Raw genomic sequence first — 17,259 nt, forward strand, 5'->3', positions numbered from 1 at the left:
GAGCTTGCAGTGAGCCGAGATCGCACCATGGCACTCCAGCCTGGGTGACAGAGTGAGACTCCGTCTCAAAAACAAACAAACAAAAAAAACCCCACAAAACATAATGTTTGTTCCAGCATGTCAGCTGCCTATTTTTAATTTCTATCAGCATTTCCTCTGTTTACTCTCCCCATAAACCCAGTAATATGTATGGCTAAGTGGTTAAGAAACTATTATGTAATAAAAAAAACTATTATGTAATAATAATGATAGTTTTTTTTTTCCCCCTGTCACTGTAAATCAGCTTTCTTTATAAAAGTTCTTGTTTTGGGTGGTTGTTTTATGAATTCACTATTTCCCCACAAAGCCAAAATCTCCAAAGGTCTCTGCAGTGTCATTATATAAAGGGAATATACATTTCGACTAAGCTTACCTGTTTATTATGACTTGCTATAAGAGAATCTTCTAATATTTTTAAGTGATTTTGACCTTGATTTGTTTATATGTTTTAAACATTTTTTTCCTGTAGGTTTTCTCTGACATAATTTACACAGTTGCAAGCTGTACTGAAAATGAAGCCAGTCGATATGGAAGGTTTCTGTGCTGCATGTTAGAGACTGTGACCAGGTGGCATAGTGATAGAGCCACATATGAAAAGGTATGATTAATAAAAACCCTTATATTTTACCCATGTATATAATGACCACATCCATTAATGTCTAAATTGTTTTAAAAGAGAAGCTGAGTTTAAGATTCAGTTGTAAAACCGTGTTTATAAGCACAATTAATTCATTATTAAAAAGTTCTTTATAGATTTTTATTCTATCTCAAACTGACGTTCCAAATTAATATCTTTGTATAAGTTGAACTTTTTGTGACTACTTATCAAAATACGCATGATGGTTTTAAATGGAAACATTGATCTAGTCTACTTAAGTTTCAGTTTCTGCGATTTTGTGGATCATAATTTCTCCTTAAAAGTGACAAACATTGTTTCCTTAGGAATGTGGAAACTATCCAGGATTCCTTACCATATTACGGGCAACTGGTTTTGATGGTGGAAATAAGGCTGATCAATTAGACTATGAAAATTTTCGACATGTTGTACATAAATGGCATTACAAACTAACCAAGGTAAAAAAATTGGGTTTTCAAAGGCAAATTTTTCTCTTTATACTTGTACTTTTATAATAATGGATCTGAAAATGTTTGTTGTAGGCATCGGTACATTGCCTTGAAACAGGCGAATATACTCACATCAGGAATATCTTGATTGTGCTAACAAAAATACTTCCTTGGTACCCAAAAGTTTTGAATCTGGGTCAAGCTTTGGAAAGAAGAGTACACAAAATCTGCCAAGAAGAAAAAGAGAAGAGGCCAGATCTATATGCATTGGCTATGGGGTAACAAAATTATATTTTAATGTGATTTACAAGACTAGATGACGGAAGGATTCTGAAGACTTTAAAATGTTTTACAGTGTTGAAGTTTATCTTCTGCCTTCAGGAGATTATGGGAGATTATGCGATCATGTTCCCACAGGCTGGTGAGAGTTACCACTTCTGATTATCAACTTCCGGTCTATACTGGATGATAGTTTCAAAAGTCATATATAATATTTCTTGATTGGAAGGAAATATAATTTTATCATCATAGTTAACAGATCTTCAAGAGTAAAAGAAAAAAGCCATCTTAGTTTAAGGATTAGTTTATAGTGAAATTGTAATTTTTAAGAAAGTTGGGCATTCTATACAAACCTTCAAGAACTTATTAAAAATTGGTATTTTTTAAATTCACTAGAACTACATAGTAGAATGAATAACTTGCTAATTCTTAAAAACCTCATGTTTATGTTTTTTGATTTGTGTTTGTATATTTAAACGCTTTGTGCGACTTTCAGCTACTCTGGGCAGTTGAAAAGTAGAAAGTCATACATGATACCTGAAAATGAGTTTCATCACAAAGACCCCCCTCCGAGGAATGCAGTTGCCAGTGTGCAAAATGGGCCTGGTGGTGGGCCTTCTTCATCATCAATAGGAAGTGCATCTAAATCGGATGAAAGCAGTACTGAGGAGACTGGTATGCTTATTTGTAGAAACTTATAAGTAATATATTTTATTTCAACAAAGTAAAATGTTTTATATCATAGAATGAGTACAATGCTGGCTTAGTATAACTTTTTATTCCCTAGATAGGAGTATATAAACGTTAAGAAGTAATCAGCCTGCTGTTTCTTTCTAATTATTCTCTAATCATTTTGCTGTGAAATTGTAGCTTATTTACATTTAGGGGCTTGTTAAATAAAACTTTACTTTTATTTCAGATAAATCAAGGGAGAGATCTCAGTGTGGTGTGAAAGCTGTTAATAAAGCTTCTAGTACCACACCTAAAGGGAATTCAAGCAATGGAAATAGTGGCTCTAACAGGTAGGAACACTGTGCCATGTGTCATAATTCTAAATTCTTTTTAAAAATGATTTTTATGTATTTTTTTTTTTTTTTTTTTTTTTTTTTTTTGAGACGGAGTCTGGCTCTGTCGCCCAGGCTGGAGTGCAGTGGCCGGATCTCAGCTCACTGCAAGCTCCGCCTCCCAGGTTCACGCCATTCTCCTGCCTCAGCCTCCGGAGTAGCTGGGACTACAGGCGCCCGCCACCTCGCCCGGCTAGATTTTTGTATTTTTTAGTAGAGACGGGGTCTCACCATGTTCGCCAGGATGGTCTCGATCTCCTGACCTCATGATCCGCCCGTCTCGGCCTCCCAAAGTGCTGGGATTACAGGCTTGAGCCACCGCGCCCGGCCGATTTTTATGTATTTTTTTGAGATGGGGTCTTGCAGTGTTGCCCAGGCTGGTCTCGAACTTCTGGCCTCAAGCGATCCGCCAGCCTTGGCTTTCCACACTGCTGGGATTAGAGGCATGAGCCATTGCACCTGGCCCTCATAATTCTAATTTCTTATATGAATCCTCATGAGTAGAAGGGGAGTGGTGGTTGAGTAATGTGAAAAGTCATTTATGTTGGACTTTGAAATTTTTTATGTACCCTATTTTGCTGATATGCTTTACATCCTAATTATGTTTTGTAGAATTATGCTTGTATAACAACTTTGTTTCTCCTGCTGGGATACTCAGGGGAATGTAGGTATGAAGTTAAAAAAAAATAGTTTAGGATAGAGTGATTGCTGTGAACAATCTGAGTAAGGACAGACATAAGAAAAGCCTACACTAATTTAAGTAGTGATCCATCCAGCTAAGTAATCCATTTCCTGATAGTAGTTTTCTTGGTTGGTTTGTGGGATATATTTTTGGTTTTTACCATTTATTCTCATAGGTTATAAATGTATGCCAAAAAAGAACCTGAGATTATTTTAATAATTTTTTTTTATTTTTTTGAGACAGAGTCTCTTTCCATCACCCAGGCTGGAGTGCAGTGGCGTGATCTCAGCTCACTGCAACCTCTGCCTCCTGGGTTGAAGTGATTCTTGTGCCTCAGCTTCCCTAGTAGCTGGGATTACAAGCGTGTGCCACCACACCTGGCTAATTTTTTGTGCATTTTTAGTAGTGACGGGGTTTTGCCATGTTGATCAGACTGGTCTCAAACTCCTGACCTTATGTGATCTGCCTGCCTTGACCTCCCAAAGTGCTGGATTATAGGTGTGGGCCACCACACCCGGCTAATAATTCTTTTAAATCTGCAATTCATGAATTTGTTTATAATTTACTGGATAAAGAAATACTTCCTTTTTTTTGAGATGGAGTCTTGCTTTGGCACCCAGGCTGGAGTGCAGTGGTGTGATCTTGGCTCACTGCAACCTCTGCCTCTCAGGTTCAAGTGATTCTCTTGCCTCAGCCTCCAGAGTAGCTGGGATTACAGGTGCCCACCACCATGCCCAGCTAAGTTTTTTGTATTTTTAGTAGAGATGGAGTTTCACCATGTTGGCCAGGCTGGTCTCGAACTCCTGACCTCAAGTGATCCACCCTCCTCAGCCTCCCAAAGTGCTGGGATTACAGGCATGAGCCACTGCACCCGACCATTACTTCTTCCTTTTTACTTGTCTTAAAGTTGTCCTTTAGTTTTTGAAGGACTCGCCCTTAGTTCTAATATTTTTGAAGTTAGAAACCCTTTATGATATCTTTTATCATATATCAGGCAAGGGATATATTTTATGATTATTTGTGTTAAAATCCCATGTTTTTATTCTTAAGCAACAAAGCTGTTAAAGAAAATGACAAAGAAAAAGGGAAAGAGAAAGAAAAAGAGAAAAAAGAAAAGACTCCAGCTACTACTCCAGAGGCCAGGGTACTTGGTAAAGATGGTAAAGAAAAACCAAAGGAAGAGCGGCCAAATAAAGATGAAAAAGCAAGAGAGACCAAGGAAAGAACGCCAAAGTCAGACAAAGAGAAAGAAAAATTCAAGAAGGAAGAAAAAGCTAAAGATGAGAAATTTAAGACCACTGTCCCCAACGCAGAATCAAAATCAACTCAAGAAAGGGAAAGAGAGAAGGAGCCATCCAGAGAAAGAGATATAGCAAAGGAAATGAAATCAAAGGAAAATGTAAAAGGAGGAGAAAAAACACCAGTTTCTGGGTCCTTGAAATCACCTGTTCCCCGATCAGATATTCCAGAGCCTGAAAGGGGCAAGTTTACCTTTCTTTGTATGTTCTTACCTTTTGTTATTTTAATGTATAGTTGGTTATTGTCTCCTTGTTTTGGCAGGTTATATAGGGATTTTGCTAGGGGAACTTGATTGCCATGCAAATTTTTTTTTTTTTAAGTGTTTGGAAAACTAGAAATATACCTTATTCTGACTATTTCTTTTTGTCTTAACAGAACAAAAACGCCGCAAAATTGATACCCACCCTTCTCCATCACATTCCTCCACAGTAAAGGTTAGTATAGCCTGAGGAAGGCAGCGTCCATGTTAGGCTCACCTGTTTGGAATACCAATGTCCTGACTTCCTTCAAGTCTTATGCCAAGCATTCACTGGAGCCACTGGAGGTTTTATATTGCATTAGAAAATGAATTTTTCTATATTGGTGGACTGATTTTTTTTCCTATTGAGTATTTTTATTATAAAAATGTTAAAACTTCAAGGACTTAGCACTAATTTTGTAGTGTTTCAAAGTGCAAGAGAAATTTTACCCAGAAGTGCCTCAACTGCTTTAAGCAGTCTTTTTTGGAGTGCAATGGTAGCTACAAGCAAACGAATCTTTTCAGCAGAATGAAGCCTATTTTTCAGCATATTGAAGAATATATAGCACTGAAGACTTCCTGGATGATACAGGATAAACAAGTTACCTCTGAATTCAAGCTTCTTGATGAGCATCATACCGATGTGTGCCTTCTAAGAAGGAGTCTTGAAAGGAGTTCCATTTTAAAGTCTCCTTGGTGATCAGTTCTCCTGTAGTTGTGTATATTCAGTGAGCATGCAGCTTCTGTTTATCTTCCCTTGGAGGTTTGTTTATACCCAATGGGTTCCCAACAAGTTGAACCTTGCGTTACGATAAAAGCAGATGTGGCATCCAATCCTACCACCCAGCAAAGAGAAACCCCAGGCATTCAACTGCAGCACAAAATCGTGGGTGTAGCCTTCTTGAAGACTCAGGGTAGCCATTCCTTGCTCCATATTTAATTTTAATTCTAAAGTCATCTAATTTCATGGAATCTTTGAATTTGCAGTACGTTGAACTTTTAAAAAACTGTAAGTTATTAATTCTTCATCAAGAGCACTGTGGTGGAATATCGTAGTTGATTTCTTTTTCTTTCTTTTTTTTTTAAATGATTTCTTTGTGTGCGGGAGGTTTGAGATTCACCATGATAGGCACTTTGCAAAAAAAAAAAAAAGAAGTGATTACTCTTATATATTTTGTTTTCTTGTTAATACAATGCCACTGAATTTTCCAGCTAGGATTTTAAAATATATATATTTATATTAGAGTTACAAGTAAAGTAAAATGTGAATCCTCCCAATTAAAGAAAAACTATGAAAAATATAAGGCAATGTTGTTCTTCCACAGTGACCTCCAGTATTTTAAATTTTTTGTGGAGAAAAAAAGTTTTGCTTTCTTAAACCTCTTAAGTTACATATAGCTTAAGTAGAGAGATACGAAAAATGTGGCATTGACATTTATTTTAAAATTCTGAGCAGAGAAAGATTTTTATTTCTTAACATTGAGTACATTTAATTTAGTTTTTAACATTACAATTCCATTACATTTTTTTTTATTGTTGATATTCATATTGATGATGACATCATGAAGTTTATCCTCACAAGAAGTAGCTGGTTTATTTCCAGGTTACAGCCATACTTCCCAAAGTTCCTCTGGGTTCTGAGAACTATGCCAGCTCACCTGTCATCTCCATTCATTTTCTACAGGACAGTCTCATCGAACTCAAGGAATCTTCAGCAAAGGTTTGAGTCTTTTAAACTCATCATGCCTAAGTAAACCAAATGTAATTTACTTATTTTGTTTAGTAGATGTCCTCACATCTAGCACATTCAGTAAGCTGAAATCAGTGGGATAAAGTCCTCTGCTTACATTGAATAACCTTCAAAAATATTTAATGTTAAAACTGAAACAACAGATGACAATGGTCCCTTTTAATGAGATTGTTATAAAATGTGTGTAATGTAGCAACATTTCTATCATTTCTCCTTGCTTGCTGTGTTATACATCCTCCTTTTATGCTTCAAAATCTGGAAATAAGTTTAACATTCAGGGAAGAGGTTATTGGGTTGTTTTGGGTTTATTTAATTTTTCAAAATAAATCTGCCAGGCTGTCTGACTGTTTAGACAACCCAAAATACCAAAAAATAAATTTGATGCATTCACATATCTGTTTTAAAAATGGAGCTCATCTCAATCTATAAAAATTCTTTGTATATCCTCTGCTGAGGTACCTTTTTGGTAGTTGTAGCACAATATCAGGAGATACAGTTAATGTGAAAGAATCATTCCCCTGGAGGGGAATACTCGGTGGTTGCGTTTACATGTCAGTATTAATTCTTACCTATTATTCTACTTTCTTGAGTATTCTTCTACTAAAAATAGTGTGCAGTTTGTGTATCTTATTACAGAGTTTATTTCAGTATACTTGAATTGTCCATTGTTCATGTTGTTTTGTGTTTGTTATAAAACGTGTATCCTTCTTTGATTTTCTACTTTGCTTCCTCTTACAAGCTACAAGCAAATGAATCTGCTTAGCAGAATAAAGCCTATTTTTCAGCATAAATATTGCTTACCATGATTAAAATAGAAATCAGCTAAGCTTGATTTCTTTACTGGTGGACCAAATGAAATTTTGAAACAGAGCCAGTTGACATTACTAACTGCTTTTAGATGTATATAGATTTATAATGAAATGTCTGTGGATACTGGGGAAATAAGCACTAATTTTTAAGTTTATATTAGCCAGTGTACCTGTGTCCTAAAGTTGTAGCATTGTTTTTTAGAATATACTCTATTAATCAAAAGTCTCAGCTATACCGGGAGGACTTCCATTTAGTTTTTTTTTTTTTTCTGATTTGAATGAATGTTTTATTTGAAGTAGATATTGGGATTATTCTGTAATATGCGATTGAAGAACAAGTCAAAATAACACATTAGACACAACATCAACTTAATTACATTATTTTTGAAAATTCTAAACGTCCAAAGTATTTTTGTTTTTTTGATATTAGCCATAACGTCACAATACTAACAGAGTTCTCCATACCTAGTAGGAGTTACAAAAATGTTGATATCAGCTTGGAATTATATACTGCTATTTTTTATTACATGGAATTATTATTTAAAATGATGTTCCTATTTAGGTTAGTTTTGGAAAACTTAATTTATATTCCATTTCAATTTTGATATCTATAGAACTTTCATTTAATGTGAAGTTTTTGTTGGCTAACTTAAATACATACTGCAATATAGTTGGTTTTTATAACCAGTTTCAAATTGTTTATGTCAGTCTTAACCATCAGTGGCTTGTATGGGCTATTTTAAATTAATGGGCTAACAGTGTTACCTTCTGAATATTTGTTTACTGAAACATACTTTGAAGCAGTTTGTAAACTGCTTTTAAAATTAACTGAATGTTCTAACCAATGATGGTTCCTCACATTTGTGAAAAGGCCATTTGAAAATATATACTGTCTCATTTCATGCTCTTAACAGTGTTGTGAGGTAGACAGGGCAGGTGGATAGTGTCTTTTTGACAAATGAGAGACTAAAAGTTCTTTAGCTTTCCCAGTTACATACAATTTGTTAGTATCAAAACATGAACTAAAATTAAAGTTCCTTGATTCCTAGCACCACCCATTTCAACAATAGTTGAAAGGGTTTTTCTAGCTCCTTTAGTGTGTTTGCCTTGGTTTTTAAAAATTACAGTGATTCAGCTCAATCTCCCACATCCCCCCCTTTTAAAAATGGTGTTTTGCGGGCCTTTAAAATTTAATAGATTTATTCCACATGCAACCAGAAAAATTTGAAAATGGCATATACATATGCTTCTAAAAATTATGTGACTTCTACTACTTTTCAGATCTTTAGTGCTTAGCATGGTGCCTGGCAGTAAGTTTAGGTATTCAATTAATATTTGAAGTGATTTCTTAAGCCTTTGCACTTTGGTAAAGCATGCAAAGTACTGGTTTGCATAGTAGCTGATGTTGCATTTTTATGTGTCTAGAAAGTTTAATAGTATATGAATGTCTTAGAAAAACAAATTCATTGGACTTTGACTGATCTCCAAAGTTGATTATCTTTAGCCTGTTTCTGAGGTAGCTTTTACTTTCTAGAGGGTTTGGAAGATATGCATCTATTTTCATATTGTCTTGTCACTTGTACCTATAAAATTCTCTCCCCGCTTTAGTTTGACTTTTTAGTTATGCTTTGTCTGTGGGATTCTCTTTATTATTTATTTGCTATTTTTACTTTCTAATTTGTGGTAAAAGCAATACTTGGATTTTAGCTTTTCAAATGAGATTAGCTAAAAGAAGAAAAATCTAGCTTACTATCCAAATCTCTTCTGTCAGTTTACCCTTTACCCCTAATTTTCAAATAGTGTATTTCTAGTTTTGATCAATTGTGTTTTGATGTAGCAATTCTAGCAGCTACTTTTGATGAAGAAAGTGTTTAAAAAAAAAAAAAAGCAAGTTGCACTAAGCAGCCCTTCTGTAATTTAGGAGGGCATCAGTAACCACCTCAAGACAGAATTTAGCTTTTAATTTGTTCACCATCTTAAAATGAGGATTTACAGCCAAATCCAAGCCTAAAAGTGAGGCCATCTTTATGTAATATAGTGAAGCTTTAATAAAGTCAATGGAGCAGTGTTTTCTGAAACAGATTTTGAAAATCAGTCAAATTCTTTTTTGGACCTTAACGATCCCAGAACAAAACCCAGCCATGCTACATACAAATCCATTTAATGAATCCTTAATTTTATTTGTCAAACTTATGAGTACTCACTGTGTGTACAGGGTACTAGGAAGTATGTAAAAGTAGAAAGGCGCCTTAGCTCTCCTACCATACTGGAAACTGTTATGGACAAAAATGTATGACATGAAGTTAATAGGGAACACTTGTCGTAAAAAAGGTAAATATGAAATAATGGAAAGTGAGTTGCAGAGTTGAGAAATGGTTGAATACTGATGACTTTGAGCCATCTTTGAAGGCTAAGTAGAGTTTTAAGAAGTTAAGATAAAACTGAACAACCGTTCTAGTAATGAGAACTGCTGGAAAGGACAGATGTTAGGGAGCGGTGATAGCCACAGCATAGAGTGCATTGGGTTACTGTAGCAGGATATAATTGTGAAAAGATGGTGGAGAGTTTGGAATGTCTAAACTAAGGAGTATGCATTTAATTCATTAGGCAATGAGAAACTCTGTTTTTATGCAAAAAGAGTATTGTGATCAGAACTATTCTAAAGAAGGAATTGAATTGGGTACATTCCGAACTAAGAATTTCTGATTATGTATCAGTTGAGCTATGTGACTTTTTATGTCAGGAATGAAGTATTTGAACATTAATGCCAGAAGTTCTAGAAAAATTTCTCGATTCCTTGCAGTACAGAAAGAAAGTAAGCACAGTTCAAAACTTCATTATTAACAAGGGTTGTGTGTATGTGTGTGTGTGTATGTATGGATTTGTGATTAGAAACTTTTTTTTTTGCTTTTATTGGGAAAAAGTTAATACTTAGAGAAGTCTTCTTTGAGTATTGCAGTCATATTTCCTTTGTCTTAATCATTTTCATAAATAATGTTAAGATATGAATAAACCTCATGATTAGAAAAATCTTGGTGTCATTTAAGGCATTCTAACCAGCAAGAGTATCTTTTAGATAAGTGCTTTTATGACTATCATTCTCTTGCTCTTTATTAATAAGCATTTTGTCTATTTCAGTTTATCAACTTTTAAACATTGAAATTTTAAAGAATCTACTTCTGCATTGCTATGGCAGTATTTTAATTGAAAATGTTTGGTTGTGTTAAAAAAATAAGTGTTTAATTATCAAACTGATGGTCTTCATTTTTCATGTATTCCTTTGAATACCAAAGGATTGCTTCATGTAAAAATATTTGACTTTTGACTCACTGTTCTATTTGTTCCTAAGGTATATCTAGCATTGTGTAGTTGTGTAATGAGTTATATTCAGTCTTCCGCTGCATAATACTTTTAATGTCTTAAATTAAACATAGGCTTGTAGCACAGATATAAATGCCATAAGGTTAGATATCTGATTATTTCCTGACTACTTCCTAAATATTTTATGTTACAGCATATTTCCATATTTACAACTCACCTAAGAAGGGTTATCTCTTAATTATTTAGTTAGAATACCCTTGATGATTGGCTGTTTTATTGCGTATAGTCCTTTCGGCAGAGAAAGAATAGGCAGAGGAGAATATTGGTTCATTATTTTTTAGTCTTTTGAATTGTTTAATCATCCTCAGCTGACTAGATGGCTTTCTGAGGTTTTTAGAACCAGGAAGACAAATTTCACAGTTAATTGTGATTATTTTGATAGAAATTGGAGTGCTTTCAGAAGTACAGAACACGCAGCCTTCACATTTGTAAAAATAATTTGGGATAATCTTTGCATGGTTCACACTGAGGCAGAAAAGAATTATTAGCAAAATCATGGCTAGGTTTTATATTTATACTTTTGCCCATTGCCATTATTGACTTCCTGTCAGTGGATGGTAAGACTATTTAAAATTTTCATGATTGTGTAGAGGTGTTTTTCTTTTTTTTTTTTTTTTGACAATACAGAAAGTCCAGTCACTATTGTTCATATATGGACTCTTGTAATGGTGGTTATAGGTCTTTACAATAGAGCTATAAGGAATACTCTAGCTTGTGAATTTACTAATGAGTCTCAGTTGAGGCACGAATGAACTGATGGAGTTTAAATGGTAATTTTTATAAGGCCAAGAATTGAAGGCTTTGTATAATTTGTGCCATGCCCTTTTATTTTACCTCTTGTAATCCAGATAGCTGACCAGTTTTGACTTTGGGTATAATTCCCAATTGTGTTTCATTTAATAAACAAACAAATGATGCCAATACTGGAAAACTAATAATCTTTAGTAATATTGCCTTGATTTAACAGCTCTACATTAATCATACTCCTCCACCACTGTCCAAGAGTAAGGAGAGAGAAATGGACAAGAAAGATTTGGACAAGTCAAGGGAAAGATCCAGAGAAAGAGAGAAAAAAGATGAAAAGGACAGGAAAGAGCGGAAAAGGGTTTGTAATTTTTTTAAAACTAGTTTGGAAAGCTCATTGTCATGTACACCAGTGTGTATGTTGCTTTTTAAAAAATACTAGTTTGTTCCATAGTTGTCTGTTTTTTCATGATTTTATTGGTATTTTTACCCCGAAGTGTTTGCATCTTCTACGTTAATAAGGATCTTCAGCCTAATAATCTCTATCAGCTCTGCTTGTCTTTCATGCCATTTTTATCAAGTGTGTGAAACTACTGCAAATATTCTCCATTGCTAGTTAGCTGTGCCCTTCTCATATAAAAGTAATACTTTAAAACAAAAGCCCTTGGTCAATGTAGTTCACAATTCTTGGTTCTAGGATCACTCAAACAACGACCGTGAAGTGCCACCGGACTTAACCAAGCGACGTAAAGAGGAGAATGGAACAAGTAGGTAGACTTATTCATATCTTTGAAGGTATCATCGAAGTGAATTGGAAAAGGCTTTCATGATTTTCTTTTGTAATTTTAGTGGGGGTTTCAAAACATAAAAGTGAAAGTCCTTGTGAATCTCCTTATCCAAATGAGAAAGACAAGGAAAAAAATAAGTCAAAATCTTCAGGCAAAGAAAAAGGCAGTGATTCATTTAAATCTGAGAAGATGGATAAAATCTCCTCCGGTGGCAAAAAGGTAAATTAGGAAAATAAAGGAATAATATGCTTTATCTTAAAAAAATCAACTCTGAAAATTTAGCAAATATTGAATTTTTTTCCTAGTCATACAGTCTTTTGTTCATTATTTAGGGGTGGGAAGAAGAGGTATTGAGGGAGGGCAGGTTATGTGTTTGGGGAATTTGAGTCAGTTCAGTCCCAGATTACTAGGAGGGTAGAGTTAGTATACCTCTGAGATTCCTTTCCCCTCTCCATTCCATTCCCACCTACTTCTGTTGATTGAGTTTCAGCTGTTCTTTGCATTTTCTTTTTTCTCCACCAACTCTTTGCTTTTAGTTTCTCTTTATTCCTGAGATTAAAATACGGTCACGTGTATTCTCTCTGACCATCATAGCGTCAAAAAGTCTTGATTGTGATTTGAAACATTTTTGTAACGTTTTCTCCTAATAAACTCATTTGTTTGAAACTTGTATTTGATTTAAAAATTGAGTATAAGATACATTCTCTTACATATTAATGGTTGACATTTAAAATGAATCTCATGCATCTGCCATAAAGTAATAAGCAAACCATTACTAAAGTATAAATTGTTTATAAAACATTGTTATATATATTGAAAATACATGCCTTTTATTCATAGTTCATAAAAACAGCTTTAGAAAATTATATAAGGAACATTTTAATTCTATGCTTTAAAAGATAGGCTGTTCTTTTAGGTGTTTTTTAATTGAGGTAAAATTCAAATAACATAAAATTAACCATTTTAAAGGTATACATTTAAGTGACATTTAGTATATTTACAGTATTGTGTAATCATCTCTACCTAGTTCCAAAACATTTTTACCGCCTCCAAGAGAAAACTCTATACCCATTTAAACAGCCACTCCCATTTTCCCCTTCTCCTCAGCCCCTGGGAACCATAAATCTATTTTCTTTATGGATTCACTCATTCTGAATATTTTATATAAATGAAATAGTACAATATTGTGGCCTTTTGTGTCTGATGTCTTTCACTTAGCATAATGTTTTTTTGAAGTTCTTCCATGTTGTAGCATGTGTCATTTACTTCATTTCTTTTTATAGCCAAGTAATATTTCATTATATGAATATACCACATTTATTTATCCATTTGTCAGTTGATGGACTTTTGAGTTGTTTCCACGTTTTGGCTATTGTCAGTAGTGTTGCTGTGAACATTTGTGTGGGGCTATAAGTATTTGTTCAAACACCTATTTTTAATTATGTTGGGTATATGCCCACGAATGGAATTTCTGGGTTATATGGTAATTCTATGTTTAACTTTTGAGGAACCACCAAACTCTTTTAGACAGTGGCTGTGCAGTTTACATTTCTACCAACAAAGTATGAGGGTGCAGATTTCTCTGCATCCTTGTCAACAATGGTTATTTTCTGTTTTTGTTTTTTTATTATAGCCATTCCAGTAAGTGCGAAGTGGTGTCTCATTATGGTTTTGATTTGCATTTTCTTAATAACTAATGATGTTGAACATATTTTCATGTGCTTATTGGCCATTTGTTTATGTTTCAAGAAATCTGTTCAGATACCTTGACTATTTTTTATTTAGAGGGTTTGTGTTTTTGTTGCTCAGCTCTAAGAGTTCTTTATATATTTTGGATACTAGATCCTTATGAGATATGTGATTTGCAAATTTTTTCTCTAGTTCTATAGGTTGTCTTTTCACTTTCTTGATAGTGTTCTTTGATGCATGAATATTTTTACTTTTGGTGAAGTTCAATGTATCTATTTTTTTCCTTTTGTTGCTTATGCTTTTGGTGTCATATTAAGTAAGTTTTTGAAGACAAATTATAGCTTGTGGGTGATGAAAAGGGGTTTTGAGCTGGCTTTTATATTTGGTTTTCCCTTCCCCAACTAATTCTACCATTTCTTATAGGAGTCCAGGCATGATAAAGAAAAGATAGAAAAGAAAGAGAAACGGGACAGTTCAGGAGGAAAGGAAGAGAAGAAACAATATCCTTTTCATTTTGATGTTTTCAGTCAGTGTAATGGAAAGCTTTGATACTGGTCATGTTTACAGTTGTACTCTTTTAGTATGTGGTTTAAATGCTTAAGGGCTTATTAGTTTTGAAATGGTCTTTCCAGTTAACTCTCTCAAAATATGTGAAATCTGGAAGTGGGATACTTGATGTTCTTGATATTTAAAAAGACTTCTGTGGTGACTGAGATGTTTTATGCCACTAAGGGATTTATAGTCCTTCGGGTTATATTATCACAGAGAGGAAGAAAGGGAACAGAGAGTGCCTAGGGCCAGGGACATTGGGAATAGAAGGGCAAAATGATGAGGCAGACAAGCAGAGCTGGTAGAGTTTGAGGCTACCAGGCTGGTCAGAGCCCATATAGGCCTGCAAGCTGAGGTGCTGTACTAAAAGGGGAGATGTTCTTCTTTCTGCCATTCCCAAAAGTTGTTTTCCCTTAATTTGTCATCTACTCATAAGTCCTCGGACAAGCACAGATAATGAAGACTTTCCATCAAGGTGAGTGTTCTCTCACCACCTTTTCATTTAATGATAGAAACATAAAATGAGGTCTGACAGTGTTGAAAAACTAGATGCATTTTATAAGCTACAACTACTTGATTTTTTCACCTACATATAATGACCAAGTCTTTGAGTATAGATGCAAAACAAGATTCAGAGTTATTTTTAAGCTGTTTTCATTTTAAGCTTGCTGATTAGCCACACAATTTTTTTAAGCACCAAGATATATTTAAGAACATCTGGCTTTATCTTCACCACTTATTCCCATCTTCTCTGGATAATTAATTATGTTTTTAAAGTCCTTATAGCCTTGTAAATGGTGGTGGTATCTGCATTTTACAGGTGAAGAAACAGACTCTGAGAGGTTAAGTTGAAGAGGGTTATAAAGTTGTTAGTCAACAGAGCCAACACTCAAACCTCGGTCTCTCTATCCTTTAGTGTTTTCTGTTCCTTTTGCTTTCTCATGCTGATGTGTTATCCAAAGATTTTTAAGTTTTTGTGCCTTTTTTTTTTCTTTCTTTTTTTTTTTTTTTACCACTGCCCATGTTTTGCAACAGAAAATATGGTCTGTGTTTTTAGTTCTGGAATCTACAATGTGTAACTTTTTTTTTTTTTTTAAAGGTAATGCACTTATGATTTATGTGAGATTTAAAAAGTATTTTACCCATCTTAAATAAATTGTGTTTCCATCACAGTAGATACAGTGTTCAGACCCTAATATTGCCTTTTTTGAGCACTTAAGATAATCTGAATAGTTACTGTTTGGTGATGCCTTGGTATTATTGAAGTACGTAGGACAATTTGCCCCCTGAATGTAATGGTTCCAGACAGCTGTATTTTGAGGCTGTTGATTCTGCCTTTAATTATTTATTTATTTATTTATTTATTGAGACGGAGTCTCACTCTGTCTCCCAGGCTGGAGTGCAGTGGTGCCATCTCAGCTCACTGCAACCTCTGCCGCCCAGGTTCAAGCGATTCTCCTGTCTCAGCCTCCTGAATAGCTGGGATTAGAGGCGCCTGCCACCGCGCCCGGCTAATTTTTATATTTTCAGTAGATATGGGGTTTAACCATGTTAGCCAGGCTGATCTTGAACTCTTGACCTTGTGATCCACCTGCCTCAGCCTTCCAAAGTGCTGGGATTACAGGTGTGAGCCACCGTGCCTGGCTGACTCTTGCTTCCATGTTAGCCATCATTTCTTAATATATTAAGTATACTTGCTTGTCTATACCTCCCCCCTAATATTATTGGATGCTTCTAATCTTTTATGAGACCAGATAGATAAGCAAGGCTATTTACCAGTGTTTAAATTACAAGTGAGAAATGTCTGAGAGCCGGTTCTGTATAAGGGTATGGGCTTAAAGGTATGGGTTTTGTCATCTTTATTTTGGCTGCAAAGCAGGGATTTGAGAGGTTGCCATATAGTCAACACATGATGAATAGTGTGCTTTTCCTGCTCTTTTGGTGCTTGTTATGTAAGTAAAGTAGGGTAAATGAGAGTTAAAAAAGAACATTTAGAATTTAATAGATTTAAAAGGAAATATTACTACTAATTCTTCAATTCTAGCTGCTCCTACCCCCATTCCAGCCTTGACAACTATCTTCTCTGGTGAGCCATAAACTCTTAATCCTCATTTTAACCTTTCTTTTAATCTGGTATTTTGCTGTCACATGTGGTCTCCCTATTAAAAGAAAAACAAAAAGCCCACCTTTCATATCTTCACGAGGAGTGAGCCAGCCATTGTCACTGACAACTTTCACAGTGATTTTATATATCTCTCTTTACTCAGTACCTAAATATTATTTTTTTGTATGTGAAGGTTATGCTACTGATTTGAGTTTTTCTTACACTGACCATGCATTTGTATTTTACTCCTCTGTATAATCTCTTAGGAACAAAGGGATGACAAAACTGGTCAGGGTTAGATATTTGGCTCGTGGTCTTATAGCAAGGCTTCTAGATTCAGATGTTCTTTTAAAAGTACATCTAGCTGGATGTCCATCCTGTTGAATTCCTCACTGACAACTTTGTACGATACTTTCTTCTTGGGTAGACTCTTAATTCTGTGAGACTCTGGTTGATAGTTTCTTTTTTTTTTTTTTTTGAGACAAAGAAGTCTTGCTGTTTTGACCAGGCTGGAGTGTAATGGTGTGATCTTGGCTCACTGCAACTTCCGCCTTCCGGGTTCAAGAGAGTCTCCTGCCTCATCCTCCTGAGTAGCTGGGATTATAAGCATGCACCATCATGCCTGTCTAATTTTTGTGTTTTTAGTAGAGACAGGGTTTCACCATGTTGTTGGGCAGGCTGGTCTTGAAATCCTGACCTCAGGTGATCCACCTGCCTTGGCCTCCCAAAGTGCTGGGATTACAGGTGTGAGCCACTGTGCTGGGCCATCTGGCTGATAG

At 35.0% G+C, this 17,259-nt stretch overlaps 1 protein-coding gene across 3 annotated transcripts in view; it reads left to right on the top strand.

Moving 5' to 3' along the window:
* The window catches only part of THOC2 (THO complex 2), a 136,010-nt gene that overhangs the window by 110,803 nt on the left and 7,948 nt on the right, over positions 1 to 17,259 (top strand). The window contains exons 26-39 of one of the 3 annotated variants that reach the window (XM_011962186.1): positions 509 to 637; positions 982 to 1,113; positions 1,198 to 1,382; positions 1,460 to 1,525; positions 1,880 to 2,058; positions 2,303 to 2,405; positions 4,180 to 4,610; positions 4,804 to 4,862; positions 6,270 to 6,386; positions 11,574 to 11,711; positions 12,048 to 12,117; positions 12,200 to 12,357; positions 14,251 to 14,327; positions 14,806 to 14,851. In XM_011962186.1, the coding sequence (XP_011817576.1) occupies positions 509 to 637; positions 982 to 1,113; positions 1,198 to 1,382; positions 1,460 to 1,525; positions 1,880 to 2,058; positions 2,303 to 2,405; positions 4,180 to 4,610; positions 4,804 to 4,862; positions 6,270 to 6,386; positions 11,574 to 11,711; positions 12,048 to 12,117; positions 12,200 to 12,357; positions 14,251 to 14,327; positions 14,806 to 14,833 (1,872 nt within the window). In that variant the 3' untranslated portion in view covers positions 14,834 to 14,851. Of the gene's footprint in view, positions 1 to 508; positions 638 to 981; positions 1,114 to 1,197; positions 1,383 to 1,459; positions 1,526 to 1,879; positions 2,059 to 2,302; positions 2,406 to 4,179; positions 4,611 to 4,803; positions 4,863 to 6,269; positions 6,387 to 11,573; positions 11,712 to 12,047; positions 12,118 to 12,199; positions 12,358 to 14,250; positions 14,377 to 14,805; positions 14,852 to 17,259 lie in introns of those variants that run through there. The other 2 variants (XM_011962188.1, XM_011962187.1) reach the window with 2 other exon arrangements.

This window comes from Colobus angolensis, unplaced genomic scaffold, assembly GCF_000951035.1.
Source record: "Colobus angolensis palliatus isolate OR3802 unplaced genomic scaffold, Cang.pa_1.0 Scaffold580, whole genome shotgun sequence".
Taxonomy (NCBI): Eukaryota; Metazoa; Chordata; class Mammalia; order Primates; family Cercopithecidae; genus Colobus; species Colobus angolensis.